Below are 16,962 nucleotides of genomic sequence, written 5' to 3'. Positions count from 1 at the left end.
AGTGGCTGGCTTGTGGGTTCGATATTGTAAATAAGTGATGTATTTGCATACCAAAACACTTGTGGCCTGCAGGCGGCGCACTCATCTTCGAACAAACGCCTTCTAAGTTAGCACGGTCCGATGAATAGGGGATGAGGTGGGCGTCGAAGTGCCTGATTCAATGTCGCCCCCGGCTATTCGGCAACAATGGTGGATGCATGCAATATACAGGTAGTTTTAATCAACTTAATCGAGTTTCGAGCAAATTTTGATACGCGTCTTCGATTAAACGAGATATAGGTAGTCCAACCTGCTACAACCAATATCTGAGGTTGGGAATAAGTCCAAAAATATTGTTACGAGCTGAGAGAGAAGGATGAAACTCACGCTCATTCATTCACGCTCATTGTTACTAAACTCCTGCATACCGCTTTGCACGGTTGTCCATTTGCTCTTCACGTTATCTATAACATACATGAGGAGCCAACATTCGATTACGCTTCGCTCCTGGTAGTACACTGCCTAGATGGATTCCGTAGCATCCCGTTTCCACGAACACATTAACCATAGATATCCGTATTTTGTCGGGAACGTTAACCACAGATGCCGACTATCTGGATCTACGATTCACGAAAATTGATTGCCGTTGTGCATTGGGGTTGCATAACTCTTAACTATCATTGTGCGCAGAACAAACAAATAAACAAAACCAATAGTTCAGGGTTTTGTATAGAGCCCTTTGAGACGACTGCCGTCTAAAAGCCGTCCCACGTGCCGCGTATTCCGGCGCGCAACACGTTGCGTGTCACGTAAAGCGTAAAATTTCACGCACATAGAATCCGTTTCGTGTACGTGAAACAGAGCGTCAAGAGGATTCTGAATTTCACGTGGCGCATAAGAGTGGCGCATGCGCAGTAGTTAGTCGAACCGAAGACGTGTTCGAACCGAAACGAAGCAGACCAAGAAGTGTTGCCAGGGGCCTCGCGGTTTCTCGTGTTCACGCAGTTCCTCATACTCTGCGTATTCAAGCTCCACGCATCACGGGCTTCTTTTTTCACGGAGCGTTTTACGGAGTGAAATACGCGCCATGGGGGTGGCCTTAAGAAACAAAAAAAGAAGAGTACGTAAAAGAGGGAGCGATAAAATACGGTACTAATAATCCTTTTCTGTGTAAGTGCAAAGTGTAAGAACTGCAAAGATCGATTTAGTATCGGTCACCGGTGAGCATCGGTCAGTCGCACCAACAACATTTCATAGGCTTGGTGGCACATTTCATGGGCGGTATTATTTTGCGATTTCCTCCGGGGACAGTTCGTTCCATAATCCCCATTCTTCAATACTCCTTGTGCACACGTCAAAGGACCCGCTTGTAATTATCTTTTGTGAACCCGTGTCGGTTTGGGCAAAACGACTTTAGCAAAGAACATTTTCCTTTTGCCAATCTGGCTTTCAGCTTTATTATCACTTCAAGATCCTTCAAGAATTCTTCAGGATTCAATCCCTGAAGATTAACAAGTAGCCATGACTTTCATCCACGTTGCATGCGGAGTTGGGTGCCGCACAAACCGTGTGTGCGACACCGGAACGGAAAACCAACTATAGCTGTCACAGTACATATTTCATGCATCAATTACCAAACAATTTATGTTACATTGTATTTCCTTTCAGTGTGAAAAGAGAGGTATGACGGATTTTGCCGAATTCATGGGCGGCAACGGGCTCGACACTGCCACGATGCTTACCGTAGGAGACGTCTGTGGTCTAGACTCGACAGCAAGTACGTCACTTTTCCATCTACTGTGTTCTCAGCGTAACGTAACAGAAAGTAAACGTAGTTAAGGCGGACTCACTTCTTAAGAAAGTCCATGGGGAATTTTTGTTCTCAGGGTCCTCATAAACCTCCCTAAATTTCTGCACGAAACAGGTACTATTTTTTTTCGGCTATTTTTTTCGATGGGATACCTCCAGAATACCACGGTCAATTATCATGAATTTCAGTAAATTCGGCACGCTCTTCATATTGGTGGTGTAAAAAAGTGACCTTTGACTTGGCAAATTTCCGAGTTCAGTTCGCAAAAATTTACATAATTAAACTTACGTTACATGTCATTCACATCAGGAGGTGGAAAAAACCTTGTAAGAACAAATGCCGTTGACCGCATGATTCTAGGTGGCGTAGTTTTTTTATTATACTTTAATGACACGTTTTCTGGGACACCCTGTATATCTCCCGTGCTCAAAATAGTAATAATAACACACCACGTGACGGTCTATTTCGTGACAGCCTCCTACTGCCCATTTCCAGACTCCCGCAGTGAGCCGTTAAGTTTAGTTACATGCATAATCTGTCCGTTTGTCTCCATTCATCCTCATCATCATATGTGTTGTTGTTGTCCCAGAGTCGTAGTAAGCAGCCTAAAACCGTATGATGACATCTTTAGGCTTGCGTTAGAGCTTGCTATGTCCAAAAACGTGCATACAATTTTGAGTATCTGCTTTCAGACCCCAGCTGCTTTGTGCTAACACAAAGCAAAGACGCCGTCGGGAAACACCAGCCTCGCATCTTTACCAGAGCTGTATTTATTGGGATCTATAGGCTCGGCCATGCAAGACTAGGGAGCAAACTCAGCCACGAAAAATTACTAGGCCTGAAGGAAATCGAGCCCGTCAAGCTTAATTCTTTTTTCCTTTCTTCCCTTCCTGTGCACATTGGCGCGGACTCAGCTTCATTTGTTCATTACTTCTCATTGTAGGGCGAGAAAAAGACGCTTAGGTGCAACGGGGCAAACGAACTTAACTGACATAATTGCGCTGCGAGACGCTTCGAACGTTCTCTCTTTTACGGCTTCGTATGCAATGGGGTGAATTCTTCAAACGTGTGCTCGGAGCGCCGTAGCCAATTTAAGCTGATGAGTTAAGCCTATTGCTCGAACCCTGACTAGGCGTCAAGAACTTGCCAAGAATAAAAGCTGCGCCGTAGTGCTATGTTTCTAGCGGGCATGAACTTCTACTTTTCTTAAGAAATTGCCGGAATAGCTCGGGGTTGTAAAGAGAAGCCGATGGGCGGAGCGCGAGTTTAAATTAACAGGGAGGTACATTGTAGCGAGTCAGGGTGTAATTGAAGTTTTGTTTCGTTTTTTTCATGGAGCGCTCTTCACTTCGGCAATTATTGCTCTCCCTTTATATATTTTTATCACCTAATATTTGCAATTCCAGCCTCTCATTTTTTTACATTTTCTGCTTTGGCGCAACACACACACACACGTCAGTACACTTGAGGAAGATGCCAAAGTCACAGCCTATTAAAATGCGCAGGCCTATTACGCGTTAGCGCAAGCCAGACGACGTGTTACCACGTTTTGTCATCGTTAAGGGCGAAACGCATTGGACGTTTTCTCAGCGTCAAAACGTCGCGCGTACGCCATGGCCTTGCACACGCGGCGAAGAAACGCCAGCGAGGCGACCACCCGAAACGCATGGGACGCATACGGAGCGAGTGACGCGCGCCACTCTTGCTATATTCGTCGACCACAAATATCTGTTAGAACGTGCAGATGCTCTTCTTTCCTGTGGTTCCTGCGTTCCTTCATTCCATACATCATTAAGATGTACAAGTAAATTTAGTGTGATGGATAATGTTCCAAAAATTTATGTGAGCTGCTCATACGCCACCTTGTCTGCCGCACGACGGCCATGGTTCTGTCTACTTCTCGGAAAACGCGCCCAGACGCGCGCGAATATCTGTAGTCGACAGATTCCGGCGTACGCCCTCCGCCCGCGTTGAAAAACTGGTTTTTACGAGGTCACACGCACGCCGAGCGCGCCCGCGTCCTGAAAACGTCCGAAAAACGCTCCATGCGTTTAGCCCTTCAATGTTGTAACGTCATGTCATGCGATTGCGTGTACCGCTATCGATCAAATTGCAGCTTTCTTGTTGTGAAGTAAGTTCCTCTGCAAGATACCAGATATGGGTTGGAGACAGGCAGATAAGCTGAGTGTTTCAAGCGCTCACTGGATTTATTTCGTCACCCGTTCGAGCGAAAAGCTACGGATGGGACATTTCGCGTGGTTCTAGCACGCACACGACTGAGCTAAAGGAACGCAATCATTGGCGAGTTTAGTACACCGGAATCAGTCTACGAAAACGATACAGTAAGGGAAGTTATCAAATCCAAGCTCAGCAATGTGACGTCATCCGCTTCGAAGAAACACGGCGATTGGTTTATCATATTTCCGAAATCGTTATCGTGAACATCTTCCGATCTACTAATACTGGCTATTATAGTATAGGAAGGACTACGACCACCTTAAACGTTACGATACGGCCAGTTACGATACAGCGTTACGAACGTTACGGCGCTGCGCTAAAGAAACAACCAAGGATCATTTGGCATTGCTCCAAGCTCTATAATTAATTCATCATGCAGTGGATCTGGGAGCCAGCACAATCACCGGGCGGTGTATCGGCACTGCGCAATTAAATTCACAAATATTACACAAACTTCTTCAAGAGCTCACTCGACACACGTCTTGTCTCTTCTTTTTGCACAAGCGGTGGATGTCCCACAGGAGATACTTCTTTCTAAAGTTGGTTATCATCATCATTCTACGCGTTTTCATAGGAGCTGTTACTGTCGTCTGCTACGGTAGTCGTGCGTCCGCTTCTGCGCGTTCAAAATTCAAATTTCCATTGTCCAATCATGATACAGACCTCGCGGGCCGATGAGTAGCGCCCCAAGCGGATCGTGCGGACGGGCTCCTCATAGGGGTTGCCCGATATGACATGGTCGTTATAATCTAGTAGGTCGTGGAGTGGACTGCCGTTTGCCGAGTTCCTTCGTTTTCCCGCGTGTGTTTTCGTTCATTTCCGTGTACGTTCGTGTTCACTTCGTCCCCGTTCATTTTCTCCCGCTCGGGAACCGGTGTTCAAAAGATATCGCATCGGCCAGCAGTCCTCACTTGTACAACTGTGCATATCGCACGCGGAAGCAAGCGATCTTCTTTTTCCTTGATCTTTCGAACGTTGATACGCTACTCAGATGTTTACCGGATGACTAGTTATATGGAGTGTTACGTTATCGTCAGTCGTGCTCATTAAAGACGGCGGCCACCAGTATCCATCCCTAGAGGAAAAGCGATTTTGACAGTCCACCCCTGTTCTGTCGTCGCTGGGAACGAGGCTAAGGAGCGCCAAGGACTGGTGGTTTGAGAGTAACGCGACAAGGTCTATACCCTGCCACCAAGTCGCTGGCGTCAACCCGCAACTTTGGGATCTGTAGACAGGCACGCTACCAGCTGATCCACCGAGGACGGATTTCGAATTCTGAACAAACGCAATGCTCCGTAGTCACCCACACACGCCGTCGTCCCTACGCCCTGGCGTGCTTACGCTTGCGCTGGAGAAGTTCCTCCCCCGACCTCGCGTGGCATGGTTGCGACTGCCTCACGGCGTCGCAAAAAAGGCCCGGTGGAACATGTGATCTCCAAGCAGCGGTCGAAGGCAGCACCGGTTGTTTGGTTACATACCCCGCCCTTTTTTTTTCGGAATAGCAAGCCGGCTCTTTGCCTGGCTAACCTTTCCTTTCTTTTTTCTTAATAAACATATCCCCCCCCGCCTTAGCAAAACTGCATGGGTGTGTGTGTGTTGGGGGGGGGGGAGTATATTTATTGGAACAAAGAAAAAAAAAGGAAGGAAAGGTCAGCCAAACGGCATGTCGGCTTGCTATTCAAAAAAAAAAAAGAACGAAAGACAAATAAATGCAAGTAAAATAACAAGAAAAGAATTTGAACATAAAGGGTAAACTAACAACAGGTGAAAGAAAGATTATATAGATTAAAGACAAAGATGACTTTTAAAAATGAAAAGATGAGGGAAATGCGTATGCAGGTGAGAGGTGAGGTTGGGGCACTGAACAATGAGATGGCACGACTTGAGTTCACAGGCTGTTCATGAGTAAGTAAAGGTACCGCATTTGATAACCTCCCGGTGCCCTCGCTGCGATATACTCAAGCATGCAATAACATAATTACTACTAATAATAATATTACTTAATGCCGCTATAAACGCACCAGGATGGTGAGGAAACTGTTCCTGAAATCCTAACTTCGTTATACCCCAGCGCGGAACATGTGTCGGTGAAACCGGAGGCCGATTTTATCATGCCAAAAGAACTTGCAGCATCATGACATGTGGTGAAGTACCCTCCGGCAATTCGCAAAACGACACCGGATGGACATTTCACACAACGGTGCTCCACACAGTACGTATAGAGCTGATGTATAGCACTCATAAATCAGTTGCACTGCATTGCGCTCGTCATCGTCCTTCCACCACTGGTCTTTGGGAGGTGTATTTGGCGAGATCCCGCGCAAATGGTATATAAATCACACGACGTTTTTGCGTTCAAAGTGTACCGGTACAAACCTCAACGAGTGGCATCGAAATTTATGTACACAAAAACGCGTGCTATGACTAAGGCGATGGGCAATTTTTAACTTTGGCGTCATTCATGGTGCAGTGGGTTCCGCTAGATGAGACATGTACTTGCACGAAACGTAAATACCAAGAATGTAACGTTGGGGACATTTTCTCTCGTTTTTTATCTCGACCAGGCAGCAAAGCAATCCAGATCCCTTGTGGTACGACGGCCGTGCGGTTGGTCGCCAGCGGTCGCTACGAAGATTCCCTAACCTTCGGCTACGAACCAATCATCGAAATCAACAACTTCCACATTTGCTCCAAAGACGTGATGGCCGTGTGACAGCCTGTGTGAGTATTCCAAGTGCATATCGTCCTCGTACGTTCTGTTACTCTTTTCCCTAATGTCAAAAAATGCAAAAACTTGATCTCAAATGAAAGTCTGTGTTTCAATTAGTATAATGCATGGGAAATTAGTTTACACGCGGTTAGACGCGGGAGGGGCGGCGCGAAATGCAACTGCAAAAAGCAGACAAGAAAGAAATAATTCGCTCTCCTTCTTATTGGATGACTGAGATGACGTCACAGACTGGCAGCGAAGGGAATGAGCTTTCTTTACCCGCGCGATTTAAAAGTCTCTTGCGCACCAGGATTGCACGCTGATGTCACATTCTTAATGGTTAGCATTAGAACCCCCAAGTTGGGAAATCGTGACCGTCTGATGGATGTGTGAAGCCTCGGAGAAAACCTTTCTCCTCCCATACCTGCGTGTTGCGCATGCGCCCTGGTAAAGGGAAGACCTTCCTCTCCGGCAGCGCGGCGTAGAGGCAACTCGTCGGGGAGGAAGAAGGCTGGCGCTGCTGTTGTGGCTGTGTAGTTAGTGGTAGTTTGTAACAGTTAGTGGTAGTGTGTAACAGTTAGTGACAGTGATAGTTAGTGATAGTTAGGGGTGGATAGAGGTGGATAGAGAGGTAGTGGGTGGGTGGTGGGTTGGCTGTAAGCGCAGAGAAATACATGAGAATACGCCTAATGCTTGCGCATTTCCGTCGCATTAATTACATTGATCGTCCTTCAATTCCCCATTCGTGATCCTAAAAATAAAGTTGTTTCGTCTTTAAATTTTTTATTTCATAGCCTCACGCGCCCTGTGATGTGACAGAAGAAAAAGAAAAAAAGGGGGCATTTAAGTCACGACAAAGTCAGACTGGCTGCCCCAGGCCACTTAGCCGCAGTTAGTTGAATAAGAAAAGGAGAAAATCCAGTAGGTGGGGGGGGGGGAAGACAAACGTCCCGACTAGTGGGAACACTTGTCACAAAAGAGGGACCAGAAAGTGTCACAAAATGGAACGTAGGAAACGTAGGAGGGCGTTCAATGCAGCCGCTTGATGATTGAATGGCCGCGCCCTATTCTAATACTCTCTAATATAAAGCAGCCGTAGTGGCTTCCGGACTGCGCTGTGGGTCGCGCTGTGAGATGGATTCATGTGCAATGTGTTACTATACTCAGCGACCAAGAAGCAGCGAATGTTTCCTGTTACCTAATTGGAATTATTGAGCACTTTTTCGTTCGAGCACCTCGCACATACCACTTACAGGCATGGCGTGTTGAATAATGTACCTCTCGTTAGAGATCCGTGTCGTAAGTTTGTTGATACCTCCTGTCAAGATTAAAAAAAAAAAAAAATGTTGGGAGCGAGTTACCTAAGAACACCTATTCTAAATAGCCCATTAGCGTCCATTAGCAGGTTTATCTTGCGTTCGACTGACCTATCTTTCCCCATATACTTTTTCGAGTACACATATATCCCTCCTCCACCTTTAGTGCGGCACGTGTTATGAATTGCACGACCATTAGGGTTGCACAACACTTTGGAAGCTGATGCACAAAGTGCTTTTAGTGCGCTTAAGGTCGCCTTCATTATTTGGATTTATGAAGGCCATTAAGTGAAGATTGTCCGCGATGCGTTTGTGTTCTTCGAGTAACTTATGCTACCACGCGCATACCTATACTATATGTATTCTTGAAAGATACCAGGCACAATATAGCCATTATATGACGCGCAGTACCATAATGGCTTTCCGTAAGAAGTGTATGTAACACAGAAGTATAATTAGATATTCGCATGCGAGCATGATCTAACGAGGGGGACGCAAATTAAGGGGGAAGCTAATCGAGGATGAGCTACTATGCAGTCACGAGTGAAACTATATAGCGCGCGCTTTCGCGGGGTGGGTGCCGGGATGAGGTACCGGGATGAGCTACCGGGAGCATGAAGCAAAGGCGAGGGAAAGGTAACACAAGGTTTAAGAAGTACGGTAAGGGGCAGGAACTCTTGCTCATCCTGCTGCACCCTTCTTGAAACTCAACGACAGCACATACACATTACGCGAAGAAGCAGGGAAAAAGTTGGACGTTAAACAGCCGCGAAATAAACGTCATAAAATATGACGATTTAGCAGAAGGTGATGCATGGCTCAATTCCAACAGAGATTGCACAGCCCGTTCAACGCCTTCCTGCAGCCAAGTGACACATATTCAGTGCTTCCATAGCACACACAACATGTTATGAAGTTCGTTTCATCCTAACGATTTACCCAGCTTATGAGCTTCAAAACGTATCAGCATTCAACAAGAGCATTTTCAAACCTCAAGCTACAACTCTTTCAACCTACAGCACCATGTACTCGAGTCTGAAATCAAGGGGGGGGGAGGGGCACACCCTTGTTTTCTGAAGGATTGCGAAAGCGTTCACGACTAAAATGGGTAAACGTTAGCAGAAGCGTCAAGAGCGGGACACTTTGTATCGCGTTCTATACGCCGTGCACCATTACGATATTTCGCATTGCGCTCGCATTAGTCTCTCAATAGTCTCCATAGTGCCCTCCCTGCCCTCATACTCCTCTGCTCTTTCTTTAACTATTGCTTTTTCTCATACCTATATCTCTTGGTTTTTCTCTTCTACCCTACAGATGGAGCTGCTGTACTACTGGATCTACCGCTTCCGCAGCCTACTGAGCCAGTCAGCCTCGCGCTTGCGGAGTAGTCTGCTATTTTTGAGTTGACCCTTTCGGCCACCCCGTTTGGCGCAATCCACTGTAAATGCGACACGTTTTCTGTGCTTGGAACCTTGGGTTCCGCAGTTTCCGTCTGTTCTCGGTTGAATTCACTCTCCGCCTTTTACTCGATGGCAAGCGAAGCCGCTTCATAACTCTTGTTCGAAATTACGCTAATGACATGCTGAGTACACTAGATGCATCGAACGAATGTATAGAACATGCTTGCATCTTTCAAATGTGAACACACAGTTATCGCAAGTTTACGATAAAATTATGTACCGCATTCGGAGGCCGAGAGGTCTGTGACGTTTTGTCAGAGGGACCGAGTGTCCCTCGATGGGGTCGAGTGTTTATAACAACTTACTTTATCTATACTTCGTTATTTATGACTTACTTCACCGTTCCCTGTTCGTAACATCCTAGTACAGTGGTCCTTTTTTTTGCTTTTTGTTTAAGCAGCAAATGAGCTTACTTCTTCATGTCAAGGTTTGAAAATGCATGTCGTGCACACAACATGTTGTAAAGGTGTATATGTACCATAATATGCTGTGCATCATGTACACCACAAAGCACATGAACACAGCCCGTGCGATTGAAATGTCTGTTGTCAACCGAGGTGTATGAAAGACAATCAAGCAAATAACGCTACGATAAGCGTGGTAGATTTTAAGCGTAAGAAATAGCGTGCTGTGTACTGTTTGCATTGTTGACTTGTCTTTCAGGTAAGAACGCGAAGCGGCATCATCTGTTAAATCCGTAACACACACACTGGACCTAACGTGGGCATCCATGTAAACACACATAACATACTAATATGCGGAACAAGAAGAAGACGTTAACGCATTCGTCAAGTGGCTTCGCGCTTAGTGCCAGAGTTCACAATCACTCCTGCACCTGGAACCACATTCCACCACTCGTTTTCGCTCTCTTACGACCATTTGCGTTTCTTTACTCTGTTGGCTGAATATTCATACAAGCACCTGCGTCAGTTCGACATGTATACACACAGGTACTGCGTGTGTGTGTATATATACATATAAATATATACATATATTTATGTCACGTGCGACAATGCCTATTTTGTAAAGACTTGCAGAGCAAACACTTCCTTTTTCCAACGATGTACAAAGGGCGCACTGTGTTGTCCTTCATTGTCGTCTCGGCCCTGTGTAATATGATAGTGTGCTATGGAGAAAATACAATAAAAAGAACGAGATGTGAATGTGAATAAAGTTTTCCCTAACAGATGCTGCCGATTGGTTGTGCTTGTTTATGGGACGAAAAAGGGATTCGCAATTATCGGTCCCTCTCATAAAAGCATCATCACTTCCTGTCGAAGTGCCATCCTTAGCAAGGGTTAATATAGTGATGCCCGAGAATAGAAAGTGTAGCAATCGGTACAATTACGACAGAGCAATTCACTCTTCGAGTTTGGAGGAGGTCTACAAAGGAGAATACGGTGGCTGTAATATGGCCGTAGCTCAATCTATCAACAAAACTGTATCAGCGATGAACAGGCAAGATTACAAGCGGTTCAAGGGATCCAGGTGCACCTGCTTTTTGGGCGATAACAGTTGATGGCTTGCCCACTGCACATGAGACACTGCAGCTGTAGATTCAAGGGGGATTTGGGAAAGTTTGTGTTTACAATGGCAGACAGCTGTTCTATCATTTCGAATCGGGTGACAAAGGGGACGAAATGTCAGCTACACATCGTATAATAGCACCAGTGTTGTACCCGCTACCCAAAAAAGGTAGCGCAATACGGATACGCGCTACCTGAGCAAAGAGTAACGAAATCCCGATATCGTTACACGTTCCTAAAAGTAGCGGAATACCGCTACCGTTACTCGTAAAAAGTAACGCGATACTTCATATACGCTACTTTTTAGGAGAGAAACGAACAACATTGTTCATGACGTACTTCAAACGTCTCAAAATAATAAAATAAAACAATGTCTGAAAATAATAAATAAAACAAAAAATAATAAAATCAATCTCAAAATAATAAATGACGTAGGTCGCCTGAAGGCTGTAATTTGCAAGCCCATTCTTACAGATTTAATGAAGCCGCTTCGGTAGATATCCCATATATCTTTTTCTGTTCCCCTAAAGCAAATAAAGCACAAAACAAGTCTACCGCTAAAAAGCTCTACAGCGTTGTTACAAAAAGAACTGAGCTTGTCCGGAACGAGAAGTTAGTAAACATACCTTGGTGTGCTTTTTGACAAATTGGACTTCCTTGACGCACAGATAAGTTTTCCCACCGAGGCGCATGAAAGACATCTAAACACCACGCTACCGTTTTCTTTCTCCTCCATATACTCAAAGGTGCTTTATGTAGCAGGCCATGGTCCCTCCATAGCAGCGGACAGGAAATGGCAACACTCAAGCACCTAAGCGTATGTGCTGCAATGTGGTGCATGTGGACACAACCCTATGTTAAAAGTAGCAGTACCATGACTTATAGCTAGCGGGGACGGCTCCACAATGCAGTAGGAGTTACCTCAGCTTGCGGACAACTCCAATCATACATCAAGAAGGTTAATCCCAAACAGACATGTACAAGATACTCAAAAATGTATTTAAGATAAGATAATAAATACTGACGTGGAATGTAATTAAGATAGAGTATAAATACATGAAAATTAAAGTAATTAAGATAGAGTACGAAATACTTCAAAAAGTATTTGAAATACAATTAAGATACTCTTTATCCTTGAACGCAAAAAGTCACCAGTCACTGGTCAATGCGGTGAGTCGCCGCTATGTGACATGAATCACCTAAAACCCGCGTACTATGCAAGCCGTCCCTGTGTGATAGGATCATCTAAACACAAGTCCCAAAAAGATGACAAAGAGATACCACATAACTCCACTAAGTATATGTGACCCAGAACAAATCAAACTTCTAGCAGGTCCCTGCTCGGCGAGGTTACAATTCGGCGTTACCACGTCAGCAGGGCACACATAATAGAACCCTCACCCGCCAAGGATTAGTACATACGGGGCAAGATCTCATCTCTGGAGACTTCCAAGAAGGGCCAATGTCCGGGTCAAGTCCGAGGGATTCAGGAAATTTCCACTGAACAAGCAAGATAATGGAAAGACGAGACACAGAAAGTTTGAGAGGGAGATCCAAAATATGTAATTAGAGTATTGAGTAGAAAATACCATAAAATGTATTTTAAATAGAGTACAAATACAGAAAACAAAAAGTATTGAGTAGAGTACCAAAATGCCGCAAGTTGTATTTAAAATATAGCATTTTAAATACAATACTCCAAATACGTACAAGTCTGATCCCAAATAGGGAACACAGCCTCTTTGTAAGATGACGACCTCTGTGCCTTCCTTTCGGGATATATGCCCGGTCTATATGCAGAATGGGTCGTGATAATGGGCAGCTTGTTCGAAGGCAGGCAGAGTGGAGGCCTCATGATAGATCGAAGTCGAGCTGTCGCTAACCTGCGATCGGGAAGTAGCGGTAGCGGTAACGCTCAAAGATTGCGCTACCGCTAATTTGTAACGGAAATACTTCTTACGCTCCCTATTTAAAAAAGTAGCGCGATCCCTACTCCGCTACTGAAAAAAGTAACGGATACGGTAGTGCCGCTAGTAGTAACTGCGCTACGTACAACACTGAATAGCACATACTCCTGGTGGGTAGCCTTCACGAAAGGCTTACTATTGACGGGGAAGAAATATGACAAGACAAATTAATAAAGCAGACCCGTGTCGATCAACTGATTTCGAGCGCAAGCTTTTATGATAAAGCTTAAATGCTTTAGTTAAACGTAGAAAATTGATTTAGTCAAGAAAGCACCTAAGGCTGGAATAGCGCACCCTCCATCTTTGTTTCTCCAACTACGCACAACAGGAAGATCCTGTTATGATCCTGCACGTGTACCTCCCATGTCACTACGATACACCTTGCTCCTGGCTTGAATCTGAAACGCATATTAGCGAGGCTTCTCGGCGGAACCATAGCGGGCAAAAAATCCTGTAGGAGGCAGATGGGTCGTCGTAGACGAAATGTTGATGTATGGATTGATTTTAATGATATTTTTCAATGGCTTAATGAGATTAGAATTCTCGTTCGAAGTTATCTATTTTGGGAATGATCACAAAAGTGAATAAAGCACGAAATGCGGTAACGTATGTCTGGCAAAAGACGAACATCGAAATTCGTACGTCTTATACGTATATCCACACGTGGTAAGTTCCTCGTGAAAGAGATATTACCCTGTCGTTAAATCAATATGTTATATATTTTGGGAACATACGATATTTGTAACCTAGGAAGATACAAGGAAAATTCAGCAATCTGCTGAAGTAGAGGCAGACGTAAGAGGCTGGGAGCTGCTATATTTCGAACACAAAACTGTTATCGCAGAAAAACACACTTAAAAAAATATAGCGTTCCGCAATATGGTGTATACACAACCCGAAGGACGACATCAGATATCTTGGCTACACGTGGTGGTGTATTTAGGCCGCATGTTGGGCTAATTGAAGGCATTTAAATAGCCTGAACGACGAGGGAACCGTAGCGGAAAAATAACGGAAAGGTGTTCGCGTTCTTTTTCGAATTTGGGGTGACGCTATTAGAGAGTAGGAAACCGTTGATAACGTGGCTTGCGTCGCGCCGTATCAACCGGAACCAATCAGTGGATAAGATCCTGAGTCACACACAACTGTGATTGGCTCCGACAGGCACGATAACCTTACCAACGGTGTGCTAAAACTGCCTAATTAAATTACTCTACCTTTGCGGGGAGTAGCGGGCAATGGTATTCCATTACTTAGTTTTGGTAGCGGGTACAACAGTGCGCAAACTGAACGACTCCTCAGGGAGCTGTGTGATTTAAAAAAATATGTTGACTATCCCACAGAGACTGAAGGATGTCACGCACTTAACCTTATGCGAGAATTGTTTTTCTTTTTATAACGCGAGCTTCGCGCTCATTATGCACATTAACTTGAATCTAGCTACAACACTAGCTACAACGCGTTACGAGCACCATTTTTACTTTTTACGAGGCCTAACCAGACCTCGTTGTAGTAGCTATACAGGATGCAGGCCGGGGCAAACGCATCAATAAATAATGGCCACCGTGGTCTAATGAGAAGTACAGGAGTATGGCAATGCGGCACTCTCCCGTAGTATATTCTCTCCCTAGCTTACGGAGTACAGCACGGTGAACACAGATCGATCTCGCCCTATAGCTGCTTCAGATCTAACCCTGACGCATCCTACAACAGCTAGCCCGAACCCGCGCTTGAGCACCGGACGGGATGCTCCCGTGGGTGTTCACTGCTAAGCTGAAACACGTGAAACTGTTGCTATTCCTGTTGCTCTGCACTGCCTGCTACAAAAGACGAAACCGAACTACTTACCCTTCGTTTCCCTGCAAGAGGACTGTCAGACGCCGCACGGCCTGCTTCCCACACGATACAATTTGCGAAGGCCCCAAGCGTATCATGCCGAGGAACCTAATCGTAGGTTACGAGCAGATAACAACAGGTCTTTCTTTCCTTTTCTGCTTTTTACTGAATCACCAACAATCTTCGTTTGTGAGATGACGATAAGGCCGGTTTCGCGCTAACGTGACGGTTTTCGCGTCTGTGTTGAGAACGCTTTTTTTTCTCGGTGATCATCCGTGTGCTCACCGTGTTCGAGACGTGTGCCTGTTTTTTTTTCTTTTCACACGCTTTACTTGGGTTCGTGTAGGCCATACACACTACCGTACCGACGGATTTTCCCCACGCCGCATTCTAAGCGATTTTGACGGAACGAACTCGTCTTTAACCCCGTGCCTTTTCAGGCTATAGACAGGCTTTCTCCTCCGTATCATATCGAAATTTGTAGCGGGTAGAAAACGGATTGCTCGAGAGCGCTATTCGCACTGTCCGAACCTGTGTGCTTGGGACTTTGTTTCGTGCCTACCGCACTGCACTGCGTGCCTGTTTTTCTTTCATTTTTTCCTTCCCTTTCTCTCTTTTTAGTTTATTTGGGTTTCTTTCGTTTTCTTTCTTTTTGTTTATTTTTCAGTTTATTTTTCGGAATAGCAAGCTGGCAATAGCCTGGCTGACATTTCGTTTTTTTCTTTTCCTCCTTTTTTCTTTCACTCTATTAAACATATCCCCCCCCCCTCCCGTGTGCCCGCTCCGTGCAAAATTATTGCATGTCCGTTTCTTGCCCGTGTTTCTCGGGCGCACCACGCTCCCTTTGGATGCATTTTTTGTCGCTCCCGCTCCTCAACGATATTAGGACGTTGAAATTTTGTTACCTCTCTGTAATCAAGTACATATTGCTGGTGCTACATTAGCGGTCATGTCATGGATATTACAGTATTTTTTTATATTTTACGTATAATTATACCCGCAAGTTATATTTTTGCTTGGGTGAAATGTTCCCTGCTTGCAACATTTCTTGTCGCAAATCATTTGTCTTGCCGCGGCAGGCAAAAATGACGCGGTGTGAAAGGTATGAGAGTCATGCCTTGAATTCACGGAATGGCCAACCAGCAGGCCAAAGAGATGGACCTTACAATTCTACAGTCCAAGATCGCGGGTTCAACCTCGGCCGAGGACGGTGGCAACTTGGTGGAGAGGTACAAGTTGCTCAGACACGTCGTCGGCTCGACGCTCAGACACGAGGCGTCGCTCGTGATCACAGTTATCTTGCGACGTAACGCCCCGAATTATTATTATACAATCCTACAGGAACAGCAGAAACCGTTGTCTCGCATATCTTGTAAGGCCGCTGTCCTCGAGGATGGCCTACGTCAAAGAGCACCTCCTTTCCCCTTCTTGATTCATCTCTTATTTTTATCAGTATCAGGATGCACACGGACCGGGAATACGGTTGTGTGAATGGGCGTTCCTACGCGGCGAGCCGAGTGCGTGAAAAACGGGCCAGAACACGCCGACAGTTTCTCGGCACGAACACGCTGTCCGTGAACAAACGTGCGTGTGTGAATAGCACCATAGACATTATTAGGTCCGTTTCTCGTCCGTGAAAAACACGGACGTGAAAAATGTTAGTGTGAAACCGGCTTAACCGAAACACGTGGTTTTGTGGGGTGGCTGGCAGATGTCTTCTCGGTGCAGGGCTCATTTTGCAGATATGGCCACGAAGAAAAGAGCCTTGATCTAATCCATAAACCCCTATGCACCCGCACCCAGGTTCTACGTTTTGAGGCCCATCCGTCCAACCCATTTCCTCCGCGATTTCATCGAAACCAAGTTGGCGTTCCTTCGACGTGGACATACGGTGTACTGGGCACGTTGTGCTTGCAGTCTTCAGATATCGGTGGACCACAGAGGGCCGATTTGCCCGACCGTAGCTGATGACGGAAATTATCGTAAATAAAAGCGTCGACTCCACTGGGTCCAAAGCTACATTTCGCTACCCTATAGGACCTCGCTTTTTTGGTAAAATATATAAAAAGGCGGGTGCATATTAGTTTCAATTTATTTTCAACAAGTCACATATTGTACAC

General features: G+C 45.4%; 1 protein-coding gene across 1 annotated transcript in view; it reads left to right on the top strand.

Annotated features, from left to right (window-relative positions):
- The window catches only part of LOC135386175 (corticotropin-releasing factor-binding protein-like), a 161,493-nt gene extending 150,792 nt beyond the window's left edge, over positions 1-10,701 (top strand). The window contains exons 6-8 of the mRNA XM_064615942.1: positions 1,648-1,756; positions 6,592-6,748; positions 9,368-10,701. Coding sequence (XP_064472012.1) covers positions 1,648-1,756; positions 6,592-6,740 — 258 coding nt within the window. The 3' untranslated portion in view covers positions 6,741-6,748; positions 9,368-10,701. The remainder of the gene's footprint in view (positions 1-1,647; positions 1,757-6,591; positions 6,749-9,367) is intronic.
- Positions 10,702-16,962: the final 6,261 nt, after the last annotated feature.

This window comes from Ornithodoros turicata, chromosome 2 (assembly GCF_037126465.1).
Source record: "Ornithodoros turicata isolate Travis chromosome 2, ASM3712646v1, whole genome shotgun sequence".
Taxonomy (NCBI): domain Eukaryota; kingdom Metazoa; phylum Arthropoda; class Arachnida; order Ixodida; family Argasidae; genus Ornithodoros; species Ornithodoros turicata.
Note: the sequence above shows the minus strand (reverse complement) of the source record. Positions and strands in the feature narration are given on the sequence as shown.